Below are 14,650 nucleotides of genomic sequence, written 5' to 3' on the forward strand. Positions count from 1 at the left end.
CTCTCAGGCTCTGTCGAGTTGGACGGGAAGCATCTGCCATCTTCTGAGAACCCCCCCACCTCACCTTATGGGTTGGTGTTTGCCAGGTGATGAGCAGCGCCTGGACATCGTTTGGCTTTCTGCCCAAATTGTTCAATTTCTATCTCATCAGTTCAGAGAATCCTTTTCTTCCTGCTCTCTGAGTCCTTTAAATGCCATTTGGTAAACAAGTGGTCTGTCATGTGCCTTTTACTCAAAAAGGCTTCTGTTGAGCCCTGATGGTGCCTTGATGGATGAAGTGCTCTGGACACGGTCGTCCTTCTGGCAGATCTGCACAGGACTTCTGATTCTGTGAAAGTGACGGCTGGGTTCTTGGCCGTCTCCCTGACCAGAACCCTTATTGCCTGGTTATTCAGTTTGGCTGAACGGCAAACTCCAAGAGTCCTGGTGATTCCAACCTGGTCTTCTTACCATCATAGGGCCAGAAACCTTCAGAAGTTGTTTTGTGAACCTAAAGTGAGTCGAGGAGATGATTTAAAAACAATATATTGTAAAAGACTTGTTCTGTGGCTAATTCTCAGAGTCAGACTGGAATGAAGGCAGCAGAACTTAACAGCTCTACATATTGAACTGCAGTATTGGATTTGAAAGATCAATCTAGAATCAAGTGTTAGATACTCAAGTATCTGGAAATTTAAAAGAGAACAATCACCTGCGCATCAAAGTGTGCCGAAGTGTCCTTGGGCAAGACGCTGAACCCCAGATTGCAGCGTGGGATCCATACATGATGCTAAACATCAATGCTCTGTATGAATGTGTTTGAGTGAAAGGCAACACTGCAGTGAAAAGTGCTTTGAGGGTTCATGAAGACAAAGCTCAACACAAACACAGACCATATAAAATACAGAAGGAAGTATAATGATATTAATAATAATAATAATAATAATAATAATAATAATAATAATAACAATAATAATAATAATCAGGTAAATTATAGATATTGTTACTTTAATCCGCAACAACACTTTATATCATATTGTTTTACATTATATAAATATTAACCTGCAGTAATGATTTAAAGTAAAAGTTGAAAGTTGCATCAAATGTCAATAATTACATCATAATCAATGATTAATGTCATTATGATCCTGACTGTGTGTGTGTGTTGTTATGTGAGTTTGTGTGTGTGTGTGTGTGTGTGTGTGAGTGTGTGTGTGTGTGTGCAGCAGCCTATTACTGCTGAAGTCCTCTTGGTGACGCTCTGCTGACATCACTGTGATATTCCACATCTCACACACACACACACACACACACACACACACCGGCACACACCCACCGACACACACCGAGCTCCGCTCTCCGGCCGCCCGCACTTAGTTTCTGTTCCTCCGCGGAGTGTCAGCGTTTCTCCGGCGGATACCTGCGCGCACCGAGGGCGGCCCGCACTGGGAGGGGTCCGAGGCAGGAGCGACACAAAGTTCCACACGGTCCGGACCGGAGAGGGGCTCCGCACACACGGACACCGAGCCAGCGACCAGCCGTAACTTGGCCGAACCCGGGCGGCGTCACTCCGAACTGAGCTCGAAGTTTCCCGCGGCTGATCGGAGAAGGAAATAATCTGGAGCTTCCCGCTGTTGTGGATTTTATCGTCCACCTTGGGTCCCGAGCAGAAGAATGGCGAGAGGCTACGCGGCGCGCTGCCCGGTGTCTCCGGTGAAGAGCGCTTGGCTGGCGGCGGCGGCGGCGGTGGTTCTCCTCGTGGCTGAAGGTAAGACCCCACCACCCGGGCAGTGTTCGGTCTGAGCCGCCCCCTGTCTTCCACCTCTCCCGGCCCGGTGCTCTCCCACCGCGGCCGAACTCCGGCAGCTCCAGCCGCAGCGCCTCGCGTCCTGCCGGCTGGAGCTGCCTCTGTTCCCCCCTTCCCCTCTCCCTCCTCTCCGGCCGCGGCTCGCTGGACTGTGACACCCGCTGTAAAAGTTTATTGTGGCGGATGTTTGTGTGGAGTGGTGCGTCGCGGTCAGCGAGGTGTGGCTTCCCCCCCTGTTTTCGGTCCTAATTCCCCGCAGCCTCCGACGGCAGGTGACCGCGTAGGAAGCCTAATCCCCGCTGAGCCGCTGCAAACCCGGTAATCTGTGTTTACCTGTGGGGAAGTGTCGTGGGGCCGCGTGGGGCGAGGAGACGACGTTATTATCAGAAAAAGGTTTTCACTGCGCGGAGCAACAGGGCGGCCGTGGGAAGCAGGGTGCCGGCAGGAGTGGCGCGCTGCTCGGCCGCTGCTCCTCAGGTGGCCCCTCGTCCCTGAGGCCGCTCAGGAGCCCTCACGAGCCGCCACCACTCACCCAGCAGCGGGGAATCAAGTTCAACGTGTTTCAGCTAATAGAGCAGGGCCACCATAAACACTGAGGTTAAAGAGCCACAGAGGAGAGAGCACTGTGTACCCGGGAACACAACACACATCTGTAGCTTTGTGTTTGTAATAGAAAACGATGCACATCAGAAATAGACAACAGTTGAAACAGTGTGTTTGGTTATTATTATAACTCACCACCATGTATAATATGTCTACAGATTAAAGAGTCATAGTTTACATCACGGTCAGTGATTATTGAGAATAACGAAGAACAGAACCTGTAGAAAGGCTATAGTAATATACCTTTAACCTTAAATATTGAATCTTAATGTTAAAACATGGTCTGATGATGCCAAACATTCCTTTAATAGATTACCTCAAACTAACACTTGCTATGCAGACACACAACAGGACCATAAATAGAAGATGTCATTAAACCTGCTATCCCTTATCATAGCAACACTTTATGTCCCTATGTGAACATTACAGTTATAGATCTGGAGATGACAACAAACTTTGATCGTGTCACTGAAACACTCTCCTGAACGAGACAGACACTCTGACTCAAGAACAGAAACTATTCTCAGAGCTTGAGCTTTTTTATTCTTCTTGCTCGTCTTCTTCTTCGTCTCCAACTGGGACCATCTACAAAATTCATACCAGCAGGCAGTCGGGCTACAGTCGTCAGCTTGAATCTGTCAGCCTGTTGTTTTCACCTGAGTGTGACTAGTATCATCTGTCAGAGCTGTGCTCACGTCCCCACAGAGGAGAGGGGAGACGGGTCCTTATGGAGCCGGGAGACGTGGAGTCGCGTGCCTCAGGAACATGCCTCTGTGATCAAAGCAGGAGGGAGGGCCAGCGTTCTCCAGGCTCAGAGCCACCGAGCCCCTGCTCTGCATTTTAATATCTGCTGTAGCATCTGTTGCATTAACAGCTGAGGATAACTGTGATTTACACTGAGTGAACAAGGCAGGAGGACGAGTCCACATCGATTGGTATTTGCCTTGTAATGATTTTGTGTTGGGAGCGATGTGAGACAGGAGAAGAGGTGAGATCCCAGTGCAGTGCCACTGGGTGAAGGGGCGCGGTGCTGCAGAGCCTGGGAGCCGTGCAGGTTGGTGCGAGGACCACGGATCCTCAGACTGTGATGTTAAAGAGCTGTCAGATTGTCGTGACAGTATCCCCACAGGTTATGAATTAATTTGAACAACTGCCATGTCCCAGGGAAAACCTCCACTCTCACATTCCAGCTGCTTTCTCAGTGACTTGCTGACACTGAAGGCAGAGATCGTCCCGGCACATGAAACATGATTGTTGTCCAGGCCACAGGTTGAGTGTGTCAATTCTTCTGTTTGTCTTAGTTGGAAATTAATAACCCTTCTGAAGAAAGGATTAACAGCAGCTGTAAACCTTTCCCCATGATTTTAAAAGAACCATATTAACCTTCAGTAAAATGGGCAAATTGGAGTTGAGAGGATATCACTCTGCAGCAATGATAATTAAGTCACTTCAGGTGTCCCCGCCCCCCCAGAGCTCGTCTCTATAGGCCCGATCCTGTGCTGAAATGTCAATGATGAAGAGTCCCCTCAGCGGCTCGCTGCAGACGAGGGGCTGATTAGCTTATCATTTGGAGAGCAGGCGGCCGATGATTATCGTCTTCAGAGCCGCGCAGCCTGATTATCGAAAGCTCTTATTAATGACTGTTTGCATATTTGTGCAGCCGCTGCTGGAGCTCCGGTACGGATCTGTTATCAGCCTCCTCCGTTTGGAGCCGGTGCAGGAGAGGGTTGTGATGAAGACGCCTCGGAAGCAGCCACTGGTGTGCGTCAGCACCTTTTGAGCATGAAACTCCAAATAACCACCTGCTGCACTTGTCCACTGGCAGAGGAGCAGCACCTCTGATTATCACAGGATATTTACTGGTGTAGCATCTGCTGCATTTTAAAGAAAAATCCTGAAAAGCATCATTTTACAGCTTAATTATACATAAAGCATAAACCAGTTCTAAACAAGCAGGGGGTGCAGGACGTTTATCTGTGAGCTGCCCTGCACAGCTGCTTCCCTGCTCTCGGCCTTTGGGGGCAGGAGCTCAGTTATTGTAATTTTTCTCTTTGCAGAATGTTTCTGATGATTAATTGTTAGAGTTAGCCCAGAGGCTGGAAATCTCCCATTATTTCAAAAGCAAAAGGGCAGTTTGAATGAAAATGCCGGTAGTTTAACAAACAGATTTTTCCCACTTTGCATAAATCCTATCTTAACCCCCGATTAAACCTGAGGATGCAAATGATTTGGAGCCGCCAACATCTGCGGTGCAGGGGTCGGAGAGCCTATTGTGTCTGATGGGAGACTAAATGTCAAGGAGTGTGTCTCGTGAGGTGTGTGTGTGTGTGGAGTGTGTGAATGAGGGGTTATCTTTGTCGAGAGCTGAGCATAGGTATCATCATTTGGTTAAAGTGTCAATCGTGGCAGCTGGATGCATTGTAATGTCTGTGGCGTTTATCATGTCTCTTTTTCTGGGGTTATTTATAAGGAACCTTGCAAACACTTCCCCAAAAGACCCGTACGATGCTGCATGTGATGATGTTTATTTAATGATAACATGAAAGAATGATTTAGCCTCTTAACCACAGACACGGCACATTCCAAATACAAGCCCCTGTCGTGTGGAGGACTTCAGATTAGCTGTGTTCAGGCCTGAGCTGCAGTTTGAAGCACGTTGGCCCCGGACTCAAATGTCAAGGGCTCCTCCCGGTGAGGCATGTGGTGATAATCATCCCCTCAAGATCTGACCGTGGCTGCTCATCGGGAGCTTATTAATGACTCACAGCAACACAAACTGCACAGTGACGCTGGAGGCTGTTGGTGTTTAGGCCAATTTGTTTGTCATTGTCTGGCGTGTGTGTGGGTGTGTCTGTGTGGGTGTGTGTGCTGGTGAATCTCACCCAGAAAAGCACAATATCCAGTCCCATCCCTCTGAGAGAATAAGTCATTACAGCATTAATTGACAGACTTGCAGAGGACGTTGCGTCACGTTGTCCCCTGTGATTTCTTCTTCTGCATTAGTGTTTGCCTCATTTGGACTTTCGCCCCCGGGTTGTTTTATCGATCGAGGATTGGAATGTTTTGATTCCCGTGGTTCTCCATGTGAGCGATGGACCTCTAACTTTGTCTTGCAGGGTCTTGCATAATGCCGCTCGCTTGTTTTTGTACAATCCGGTTCTGATGTCCGTCTTCAAACGAGACAATGGCCGCTGGTGGAGGTCGGCTCGGCCGGTCACTCTCAGATTTGGAAGCAGTTGTCATGGACACTGCTTTTGAGGACGAGACAATTTCACATCTCTTTGTTGACTTGAGAAAAATCAGATTCCACACGCTGCTGTCTCCAAGCGTCTCTGTGTATTGATGTTGTTGTTGTGCAACCCTGTGCGGTGTGTCTGTGAGGCCCTTTAAAAATACTGAAATTAGAGGGGATGAGGTTGGAGTCCGTGTTCCTGCAGGTTTGAATTCATCAGCCGGGCCACAGAGAGTCGGAGAGCACGTCTCTGCACCGGGGCAGAGGTTCGTCTTTTCATTCCACTTCTGAGGAAACGGGTTACTAAGCAAATTCCAGATCCCATTTCTAGAAATAAACCGTATCCTGGCGAACACCTTGGCACTCCTCGGTGATTCTTCAGCAAACAGGTGTCAGTGGGAAGAGGGATTAGCGAGCATAGCAACAGGAACAGGGCCATGAATCACAATGGAGCTGATCTGAGGATGTTTGGAGGAAGGTTTCTCTTTTTGCTTTTGCTTTCAGGTTCCACTCGAGCATTAGCTGTGCCATGAAAGGCTTTTCAGATCACACACACGATCAATGTGGCCACCCTCCCTAGTTTGACTTTTACCGATATGCAAAGGAAACTTCCAGCCCGGCTCGGTCTTTCATTCCCCCATTCTCTCTCCCTCAGTCTCATTCTCTCGCCCTCCCTATATCTGTCATTCTTCCGCTCACGACCCTATTTTCAGCGGGCCTGGCTGGCTGCCGCTCTGTGGTGGTTCCCGAGTGGGGGCCCGTTTGTTGGAACAGCTTTTTGTGGAATTAAAAAGGGTGCCAGACCCCCCCCCCCCCCCCCTCTTCCTCTCTCTGTCCGTACTTCGAGGCCTCATTGTTTAGAGAGGCAGGGAGCTGGAAGGGATAAGCGAGAGAGAGAGAGAGAGAGAGGGGGGGGGGCATTTCAAATGGGTGAAAGTGTTTAGACAAACGTCCCTGCTCTGTCTCCTGCTCTTGTCCTGATCTCACCCAGACTCAGGCTGCAGCCGCACATCATCATTTACACAACTCTGGAGTTTTAGAGCCGCTCAAACAGGGAAGTTTGGAATCGATGACATACACGCTCAGAGCCGCTTGTTGATTGGTTCTTTTCAGTACTGATTCGTCAGGCTCACGTCACATGACCCCGTTCCAGATGAGCGTGTGGTCATGTGATATGAGCCTAAACACTTGTGTGTATAGAATCATTTGAGTTTGAAGACGCAGAGGTCTGCATGTAGCCTCAGTGAGCTGTGTCCCTCCTGTCCCCCGGATGCGTCTCTGTTTCCTCTGCAGACAGACCGAGTCCACTAGTGACAAAATGGAAATAGCCTCCACCGGCAGTGTGGGCGCACAGCGGTCGTTTAGGCTGTGATGTGACTTTGTGACATTTCCTGTTGTACCCATGTGGGCAATTAATATCCTCAGTAACATTGTTTGCTGCGCTGGTGACGTCACGGAGCTTCTCGTCTGGGTTTTACTGCAGAGTGGATTTATGGAGACATTTCATTCTCAAACTAATGTCAGTGGCATTAGGAGTGAGATGTAATCAACTCCTTCTCTGCTTAAAGCCACATGTATTCTGTTTTAAATAATACAACTCTGCTTAAACATATACTGAACATGACTAAGCTCAGGATTTAATAGATTCAATTTAACTTAGTGCTGACTTATAGAAGGAGATAAATTTAAGAATGAACTTTTTTTATAGTTCTGGGCACATCTTCAACTTCGATCTCTCAAACTGCTGGAGGTAGTTTCAATAGAAATCATGAAACACGTGGACTTTTCACCATCAACCGCTCCACTTTGTTGTATATGTGTCCGTTCCAGCACCGGTCATATCCTGTTTTCCTCTAAGTGATTTGAAGGTAAGTGAAATCTCTCATCGCTGGAGGATGTTCAGGTCACAGAAGTCTGGATGATTGGGGAGAAAAAGCCAATTTCCTGCCCTGGATTAAGTGCTAACACGAGAAAGACCCGACCCTCGTCAGTTGTCTTCAGGATGTTTCCGCTCTGCTGGTCCTGCTCCAGGTTTCTACCTCTAGCAGCTCTTATTAGTGGCCTGTAATATTTGACGCTCCTGTGCTGGCAGCTTCTTGGGTTTCTCTTCAACTCCCTGAAAACACTGAACCTGCAGTATTTTGAGATGAAATCACTAAAAGCTGAAGCTTATTTGAATTCCACGGCACTTAATAGCTGCGGGTGAATAGTCTATTTAATTTGTAGAGGTTCAGACTGAGTGAAATGACCTGGAAGTGGTTCAGCTGCAGCCATGATATCACCTGCTCCGACTCTAAACGATGAAGAAAGGAGCTTCAGTGTTTCCTGTCTCATCTCCTTTAGCAGCAGAAACACTGGACCCTCTTCTATGAGAAGAAAACGCCGTCCCACAATTCCTTGTGGCAGCAACATTTAAAGCGACGCACTATTAGTTGTTGCATCAGGGCCGACTCGTGTGAATATAGCAACCGCAGAACGGCTGTGTTATTCTCATGACATGAACCAGAAGCGACGGATCCTCTCACGATCGTCTGAACTCCAAACACAGACCTGAACACAGAAGCTCCTGTGGACGTCTGTCGTCTTCATCGAGCGCGTCAGCTCTGACAGTATTGTTTCTCATTTGCATTATTCAGTCTAACATCTCCCCTCCTCACAAGTGGCTAGTGTTCTGGCAGCAGCAGATTTCTATGCAAGTCACACACACAGATTGAAAGAGAGGACCGGTGTCGTTCAGAGTTACAGCCCATTTACTACTAGTGTACGTCTCCCTCCAATCATTCTGCAGTGCCTGTCATATGTAATTGCATCACGTTCTCATTTTTTGGTAGTATACGAGCTCTGCTGTTATTTCCGCCCCTGGCTGTATATACAAATCTGTCCCGGAAAACAAAGCAGCCGCATGGAAATGACAGGACGAGGATGTGACAATTAAGTTTGTCAGGCTGCGTGTTTTTCTATCAGGGATTATTTCCTGCAGGAGATTTCCAGATATTCCTGCGGGCTGTCAGGTGACGGACGGGAACCAGGCGGCTGTCTACATTTTATATGAACAGTGGGAGCTGGGCTGCTTCAGTCAGAGACGTCCTCTGGTCCAGTGAGACGTCGCTCAATGTGCAGACTGACGTGAAAACACACATTTCTGGGAGATGAAAACAATTCAGACTTTGACACAAGCAGCTCTGGCATTTGTTTTTATGATTAGTGCCGACTACATGCTTTTGTGTGTGTACACCAGCTGCCGCCCATAAAAACAAATGGAAAACAACGTTAGCATATCTGGATTGTTACGGCCGCCTGTGAGGTTATGTTGTTACTCCTCTCTGTTTATGTTTATTTGCTAAATCCATATCCACCGCACTTGTTTGAGGGAGGGCTGGATGTGGAGTGAGGTGAACCCAGGAATTTATGTTCACCAGCTATGGACATCTTTTACCATGTCCATATTTTTGTTTATGTCTCAGAAAATAATTCCATTTATTCAAGGTGTAGTTTGACCACCAGGGTGATTGAGACGCTTTGGCCTCACTGTCGCAGTCATGTCGTCCATCTTTATTTACACTTTATTTACAGTATGTGCTCTAATGTGTCGTTAAACATTAAAGAAGAGTTTTATTTCTGTAAAACTTGAATAAACCTTTATTGATTGGACAAACTTCTCCAGCCCTGTCCTCACCTGTCCTCTCATCATCTGTCCTCCTCTGTACTCTCCTCCCCTATCTCTCCTGACTCCTCTCCTGTCCTATCCTCCTCTGTCCTCTCATGATTCCTCTCCTCTCCTGACTACTCTCCTGTTCTCCTGTGTCCTCTCCTGACTCCTGACTCCTCTTCTGTCCTCTCCTGACTCCTCTCCTCTCCTCTCCTGTCCTCTTCTGTCCTCTCCTGACTCCTCTCCTCTCCTCTCCTGTCCTCTTCTGTCCTCTCCTGACTCCTCACCTGTCCTCTTCTGTCCTCTTCTGTCCTCTCCTGACTCCTCTCCTCTCCTGTCCTCCTCTCCTGTCCTCCTGTGTCCTCTCCTGTTCCGTCTTCCAACAAGACACCGAACCCTGCATCCCATCCGTCTAAGAAACAAACCAGCGTTGTGTTTGGCTCGTGGACGATTAGAACCGATATCATGTCTCTGTCTTGAACCTTACATGACAATATTCTAAAAGTCTGGTGAATCATTACCTTCTAATTTATTATTTTCCATTAAGTCTCCGAGCACAGACACAGATGTACAGACAGGTTGCTCCCTCCCTCCCTCCCTCCTTCCTTCTTCTATTCCTTTCGGCCGCTGCTGAACCTGATTAATTGCTTCTGTATCCCTGACTAATTTAGTCGTTGATTGAGAGGTGACAGCTGCAGACCCCCCCCCCCCCCCGACTCATGACTCCCTGTCTCTAATCTGAAGCTGTGGGTCATTTCTCTATTCAAACAACTCAACGAGTGGATTTTCGGCCGTGAATCTAAAATTGAGTTGGGTTTTTATTTTCTCTGACACAAAGCACTGATGTTCCTTTGACATGAAGCTTTTCAGTATTCCAGACGGATCCAGACATTCGCTCTTTTGGCAGCCGGCGATGGACGTTTTCATTTGCATGACAGAATTACAGAGTTCATTTTTCAAAGGGAGGATTTTCTATTTTCTTCTTTAATAGTATATCATTGTTAATTGACTGGAGAATATGCCTGGTGCTTCTCTATAGGCCCTGGGGGATTTTTTTCACAGCTCATTTCATTATATTTTCCTCCCTGCTGCGTTTGATGCTTACACTTACCTGTCAGCCAGCCAGGATGTTCCTCAGCTCCTTCCTTTTGTTTTTTGTCAGAAAAGGATCCAGTCCAAGTTTTCCTCAATTAGACCAAATGAAAGTGCAAAACAGATTAGTGAGTCTACGGCATGTTAATAGCTCCCGTCCAACATCTGTCGTCCTTGTCTCCGCTGTGAGTCTTTGTCTGCACGGAGACGTTCAGGGTGGATGTGGTGGTGGGACGTCTCTGGATAAATGGTCCCAGAACAAAAGCCTGTGTTCTCTGTGCTTTGAGTGATGAGACGGAGTGAGCCCTTAAACAGTGTAAGTACCTTCTGAGGTGAAACACACAGCTTCTTACTGGGACTCACATTAAACTCTTCAGCACTAGTATTTGTTGGGAGCCTGTAGTTACCATGCGAGGACCACTCTGAGGATCTGAGGAGAGTCCTCACTTTCTAAAGGCTTTTTGAGGATTGGGATTTAAGCCGTTTTCAGACATGAACTCTGGGAAATGTCCGGAAAATTGGATCCGGACATTTTCCTTTTGAAACATGAAGAACGCAGCTGGACGCTGTCCGGGTCAGACGGGAACATTTACTGGTACATAAAACCGAGAGGTGGAGCCTGGACCGAGGCAGGAAATCATTTATAAGTTCCACTGCAGGAAGTTTACAGCACATCGACACCAGAGTCGGGATTTATCACCAGGAGCTGGAATCTGTGTCCTCACATTCAGCCCGACTGGACCTCTTTGTCTCTCCTCTCTCCTCTCTCCTCTCTCCTCTCTCCTCGTCTCCTCTCCTCTCTCCTCTCTCCTTGTCTCCTCACCTCTCATCTCGTCTCCTCTGAAATGGATCGAAGCAGGGATTAAATGGCCCATGTCAAAACCCAAGAAATCATTAACGACAAAGTTCTCAGTGGCTCCACAATTCATTCACAAATGACAACTGTCACACCACGACACTTGTGAACTGCAGCTGCACTGGTGCTCCTCCCCAGGGAGGACGTGTTGGAAACATTAGATCCTCCAGGATTTTGCAGAATGAAATGACAGTGAATGATTTGGTGAAAAGTAAGAAGACTGAATCTCTACTCATTCCTCACCACGGTGCAGAAACATCCAGTTATTGAGTAAAGGGCTAAAACTGAAGCTATAATTGACAAATAATATTAAATTAAATCATAGACAATCACGGCTTCTGTAGCTGCTACCAAAAGGAGTGACTGTTATTATGAGCCTTGCAATTATGACAATAATCTGCTAATCTGCTTGCTGCATTGAAATTGGAATCCATCCATCCATCCGTTTTATAAACCGCTTATCCCGTTGACGGCTGCGGGGGCTAGAGTCTATCCCAGCATGCACCGGGTGAGAGGCAGCGCACAGCCTGAACAGGTCCCGGGGGTGCAGCCCGTCCCTGTCAGAGGGCTTGACATCGGAATATGAAATTCAAAGTATGGAAAAGCTTAAATATTCCACAGTGCTGGCCAGTGACAGTTTATCTGCTGGAGGTCCTTGGGACGGACGGATCGTGCAGCTGAGTTCAGGGCAGAGGTGGAGCTGTGAGGTTCCTCCACCAGGAGGTTATGTTTTCACCCCGTCCTTCTGTTTTCAAGCCAAATCATGCAAAAAAAACCATCTCCATGAAACTCGGTGGATCTGATTCAGGATTTTGTTTTTTTCTCAAGAAATAATGCAGAGATCTATAAAGAAATGTGCTAAAATCTATCAACAAGTGGAATATGGATAATTAGTCATATTTTGTGATTTGATATGAATATTTGTATATATTTGTTCTGATTCTGTACAGTAACAAATATTCCTAAATCAGAGAACGGATATGGTTTATGTATCTTATCTCAATAGGAAATGGAGGAATGAATATGATGATTGAATATGAGCCTTGGCTGAGGCATTGACTCCAGTGCCATATCGTTAAGTAATGAACTCACAATAAACCAAGCAATTTGTGTTAAATATATAAACAACCTACTCTTAATTTATTAAAAGGATTTTTTACAGTAGTAAATATTTCATCTAAGGAGAAGTCAAGCTCATCGATTACTTTGAGAGTTTCCTCTCTCAGACTGTGAGGCTGCATCTCCAACAATAACTGTCTGTGGTTAATATCCCAACATGCATTTGTGAGTCAAGCCTAATGTGTCTGTGAAAGTGATTTTCACTGAGGCAGCAGCTCCCCCCCCCCCTCCTGCTGGTGGTGCTTACCTCAGAAAAAAAAACTCCATTAACTAAGGAGTCAGGAGTTGAAAATAGAAAATGACTTGTGCGCCCGGGTCTCTGACCTATCCGCCTCCTCATCCCAGACTCTATTTCCAGGCGTTGGGTTGTCTCGAAATGGGGGGATGATTTCTTAATCCCCCGGGACGCGTCTGAGGATGGAGGCGAAATGCTTCGGCTGCTCTCGTCTCCCGGAGCTCACGCGTCCTGACGGGTGGCAGAGCGGCTGCCCAGCAAGCTGACTGGACGGAGAGAAAGAGGCGCTAATGAGATGTGTGCTGCTCTTTCATGTGTGTCCTATCCTCTTACCAGCATGCGCTTCTCTCGACTTTGTGGGGGTCTCGGCAATGAGCTTTCTGAATGCTAATGTGCAAAGTGGCCGTGTCTGAGACTGAAAAGTCGAATAGGTCTGGAATTGAATTAGGCATTTGTTGGTATGAGAGGCGACGGGAAGGGGAGCGTGTTAATGAGCGGTTTGGAACATCACTCGTTCCTCGTCAGCAGCAGGACGCTGCGGCCAAACGGACAAAGAATGAAAAGAGAGAAATCAAGAGAAGGACGAGCGTCTCAAAGCTAAGAGCCAAGGCCGCGCTTTAATAAACAACAACAACAACAACAACCAATCTCCTCATGTCTCTCCAAATGTCTTCTTTCACGGGATTAATCCATTTGAAACAACATGCTGCTGTTCCACTTCACCTCTCAAGCCTTTTCAAGACTGAAGACTTGATATCAAATGAAATATCTCATGTGACAGTGAAATCTCATTAAAGTTGATCCATGGAGATTGAAAGAAACCCGTCTGCTCTGAGGCCGTGTGGAGTAATGAGGGATCCTGCTGCTTGTTGTGCGTTTGCTTTGAGCGAAATAAAACCTGCCATGTGTTTTTAATTGATTTCCTCTCCCCCAGCATTAGTTCACATTCATTTTATAACAGTGTAAAGATAAGAGAGGAGAGGCTTTACTCATTAGTTTTGTTTAAATGCATATTCCTGTATTTACCACAAAACGATATTTACATGACAGATTTCTACTTTGAAAATACAATTTGATAGTCGTTCATCATAATTTTAATTCAGACAGAAACCGCTTGATGGATTTAAACAGTTGTGTTGGAAAATGAAATTTAAACCTTTCCAGCTGATCTGTGTTTGGTTGAACTGGTTTGCACAGAAGGCGATCCCAGCACCGAGCTTATTGTGGCTCCATTACAACTCAGTTGGTTTGAGATGATAGTGAGGATTATGTTATTGTGTGTGAGAAGTTAAAACACAATTGCTTGATGGGTTAAATACCAATTAGTACAGTGTGTGTGTCTGTGTGTGTGTGTGTCTGTGTGTAGACGTGTTATCTGCTGTGACCTGAAGCATCTTAAGGCTCTGACTTGACACATGTGGCTGAGCCGTCATCCTTTGGCTTCTATTCCTGGTTCTTCCTCTTGGTTTTCCTCAGGTTAGTGCACGGTGTCAACTCTCACACTCTGGAGTGTCAGTGCACTGGCTTCTCTCCTGCTCTCCAAGTGATGGAGAGAGAGCGAGGACGGGATGAAGTGTGGAGCAGAGGGTCCTCACCCTCCCTGCCCCCTGTGCTCTCCTTCGTTCTGCTCTCATGTTTAATTCCCACAGTGTGACCGGCGGTGCGTTCAGAGGGACTGAAGGAAGGAGGTCATACATGTGGATTTTCCCCCTGCACACATGCACTGACACTGCAATGATCCCTGTGCTGCTCCTTCAGCTCACTGATTGTCTGCCACACACACACACACATCCTCTGACACACAGACACACACGAGGTAACTGCTCCACACACAGTCGGTGTCACTGTGGTGCAGCCACTCAGTGGCAGCCCCCTGACAGCTCTCCAGTCCCACTCTCTTCCAGCAGAAAACAGATAAAAGCTGTTTTCTAAAGTCTTCTCCCATGTCTTCTCTCTCAACTCCCGTCTTCTTCTTCTTCTCTCGCCTGGCAGCGAGGTGTGGGCGTTGGCAGGATGTGTACGTGTGTGTGTGTGTGTGTGTTTGCATGCATGCTGGGGATTATCACTTTCTATTTGTG

At 47.1% G+C, this 14,650-nt stretch overlaps 1 protein-coding gene across 3 annotated transcripts in view; it reads left to right on the top strand.

Annotated features, from left to right (window-relative positions):
* Nucleotides 1-1,028: 1,028 nt before the first annotated feature.
* Nucleotides 1,029-14,650, top strand: part of pvrl2l (PVR cell adhesion molecule related 2 like) — a 208,652-nt gene continuing 195,030 nt past the window's right edge. Inside the window, exon 1 of one of the 3 annotated variants that reach the window (XM_062409907.1) lies at nt 1,029-1,747. In XM_062409907.1, coding sequence (XP_062265891.1) covers nt 1,654-1,747 — 94 coding nt within the window. In that variant the 5' untranslated portion in view covers nt 1,029-1,653. The remainder of the gene's footprint in view (nt 1,748-14,650) is intronic. The other 2 variants (XM_062409909.1, XM_062409908.1) reach the window with 2 other exon arrangements.

Source organism: Platichthys flesus, chromosome 17 (genome assembly GCF_949316205.1).
Source record: "Platichthys flesus chromosome 17, fPlaFle2.1, whole genome shotgun sequence".
NCBI lineage: Eukaryota > Metazoa > Chordata > Actinopteri > Pleuronectiformes > Pleuronectidae > Platichthys > Platichthys flesus.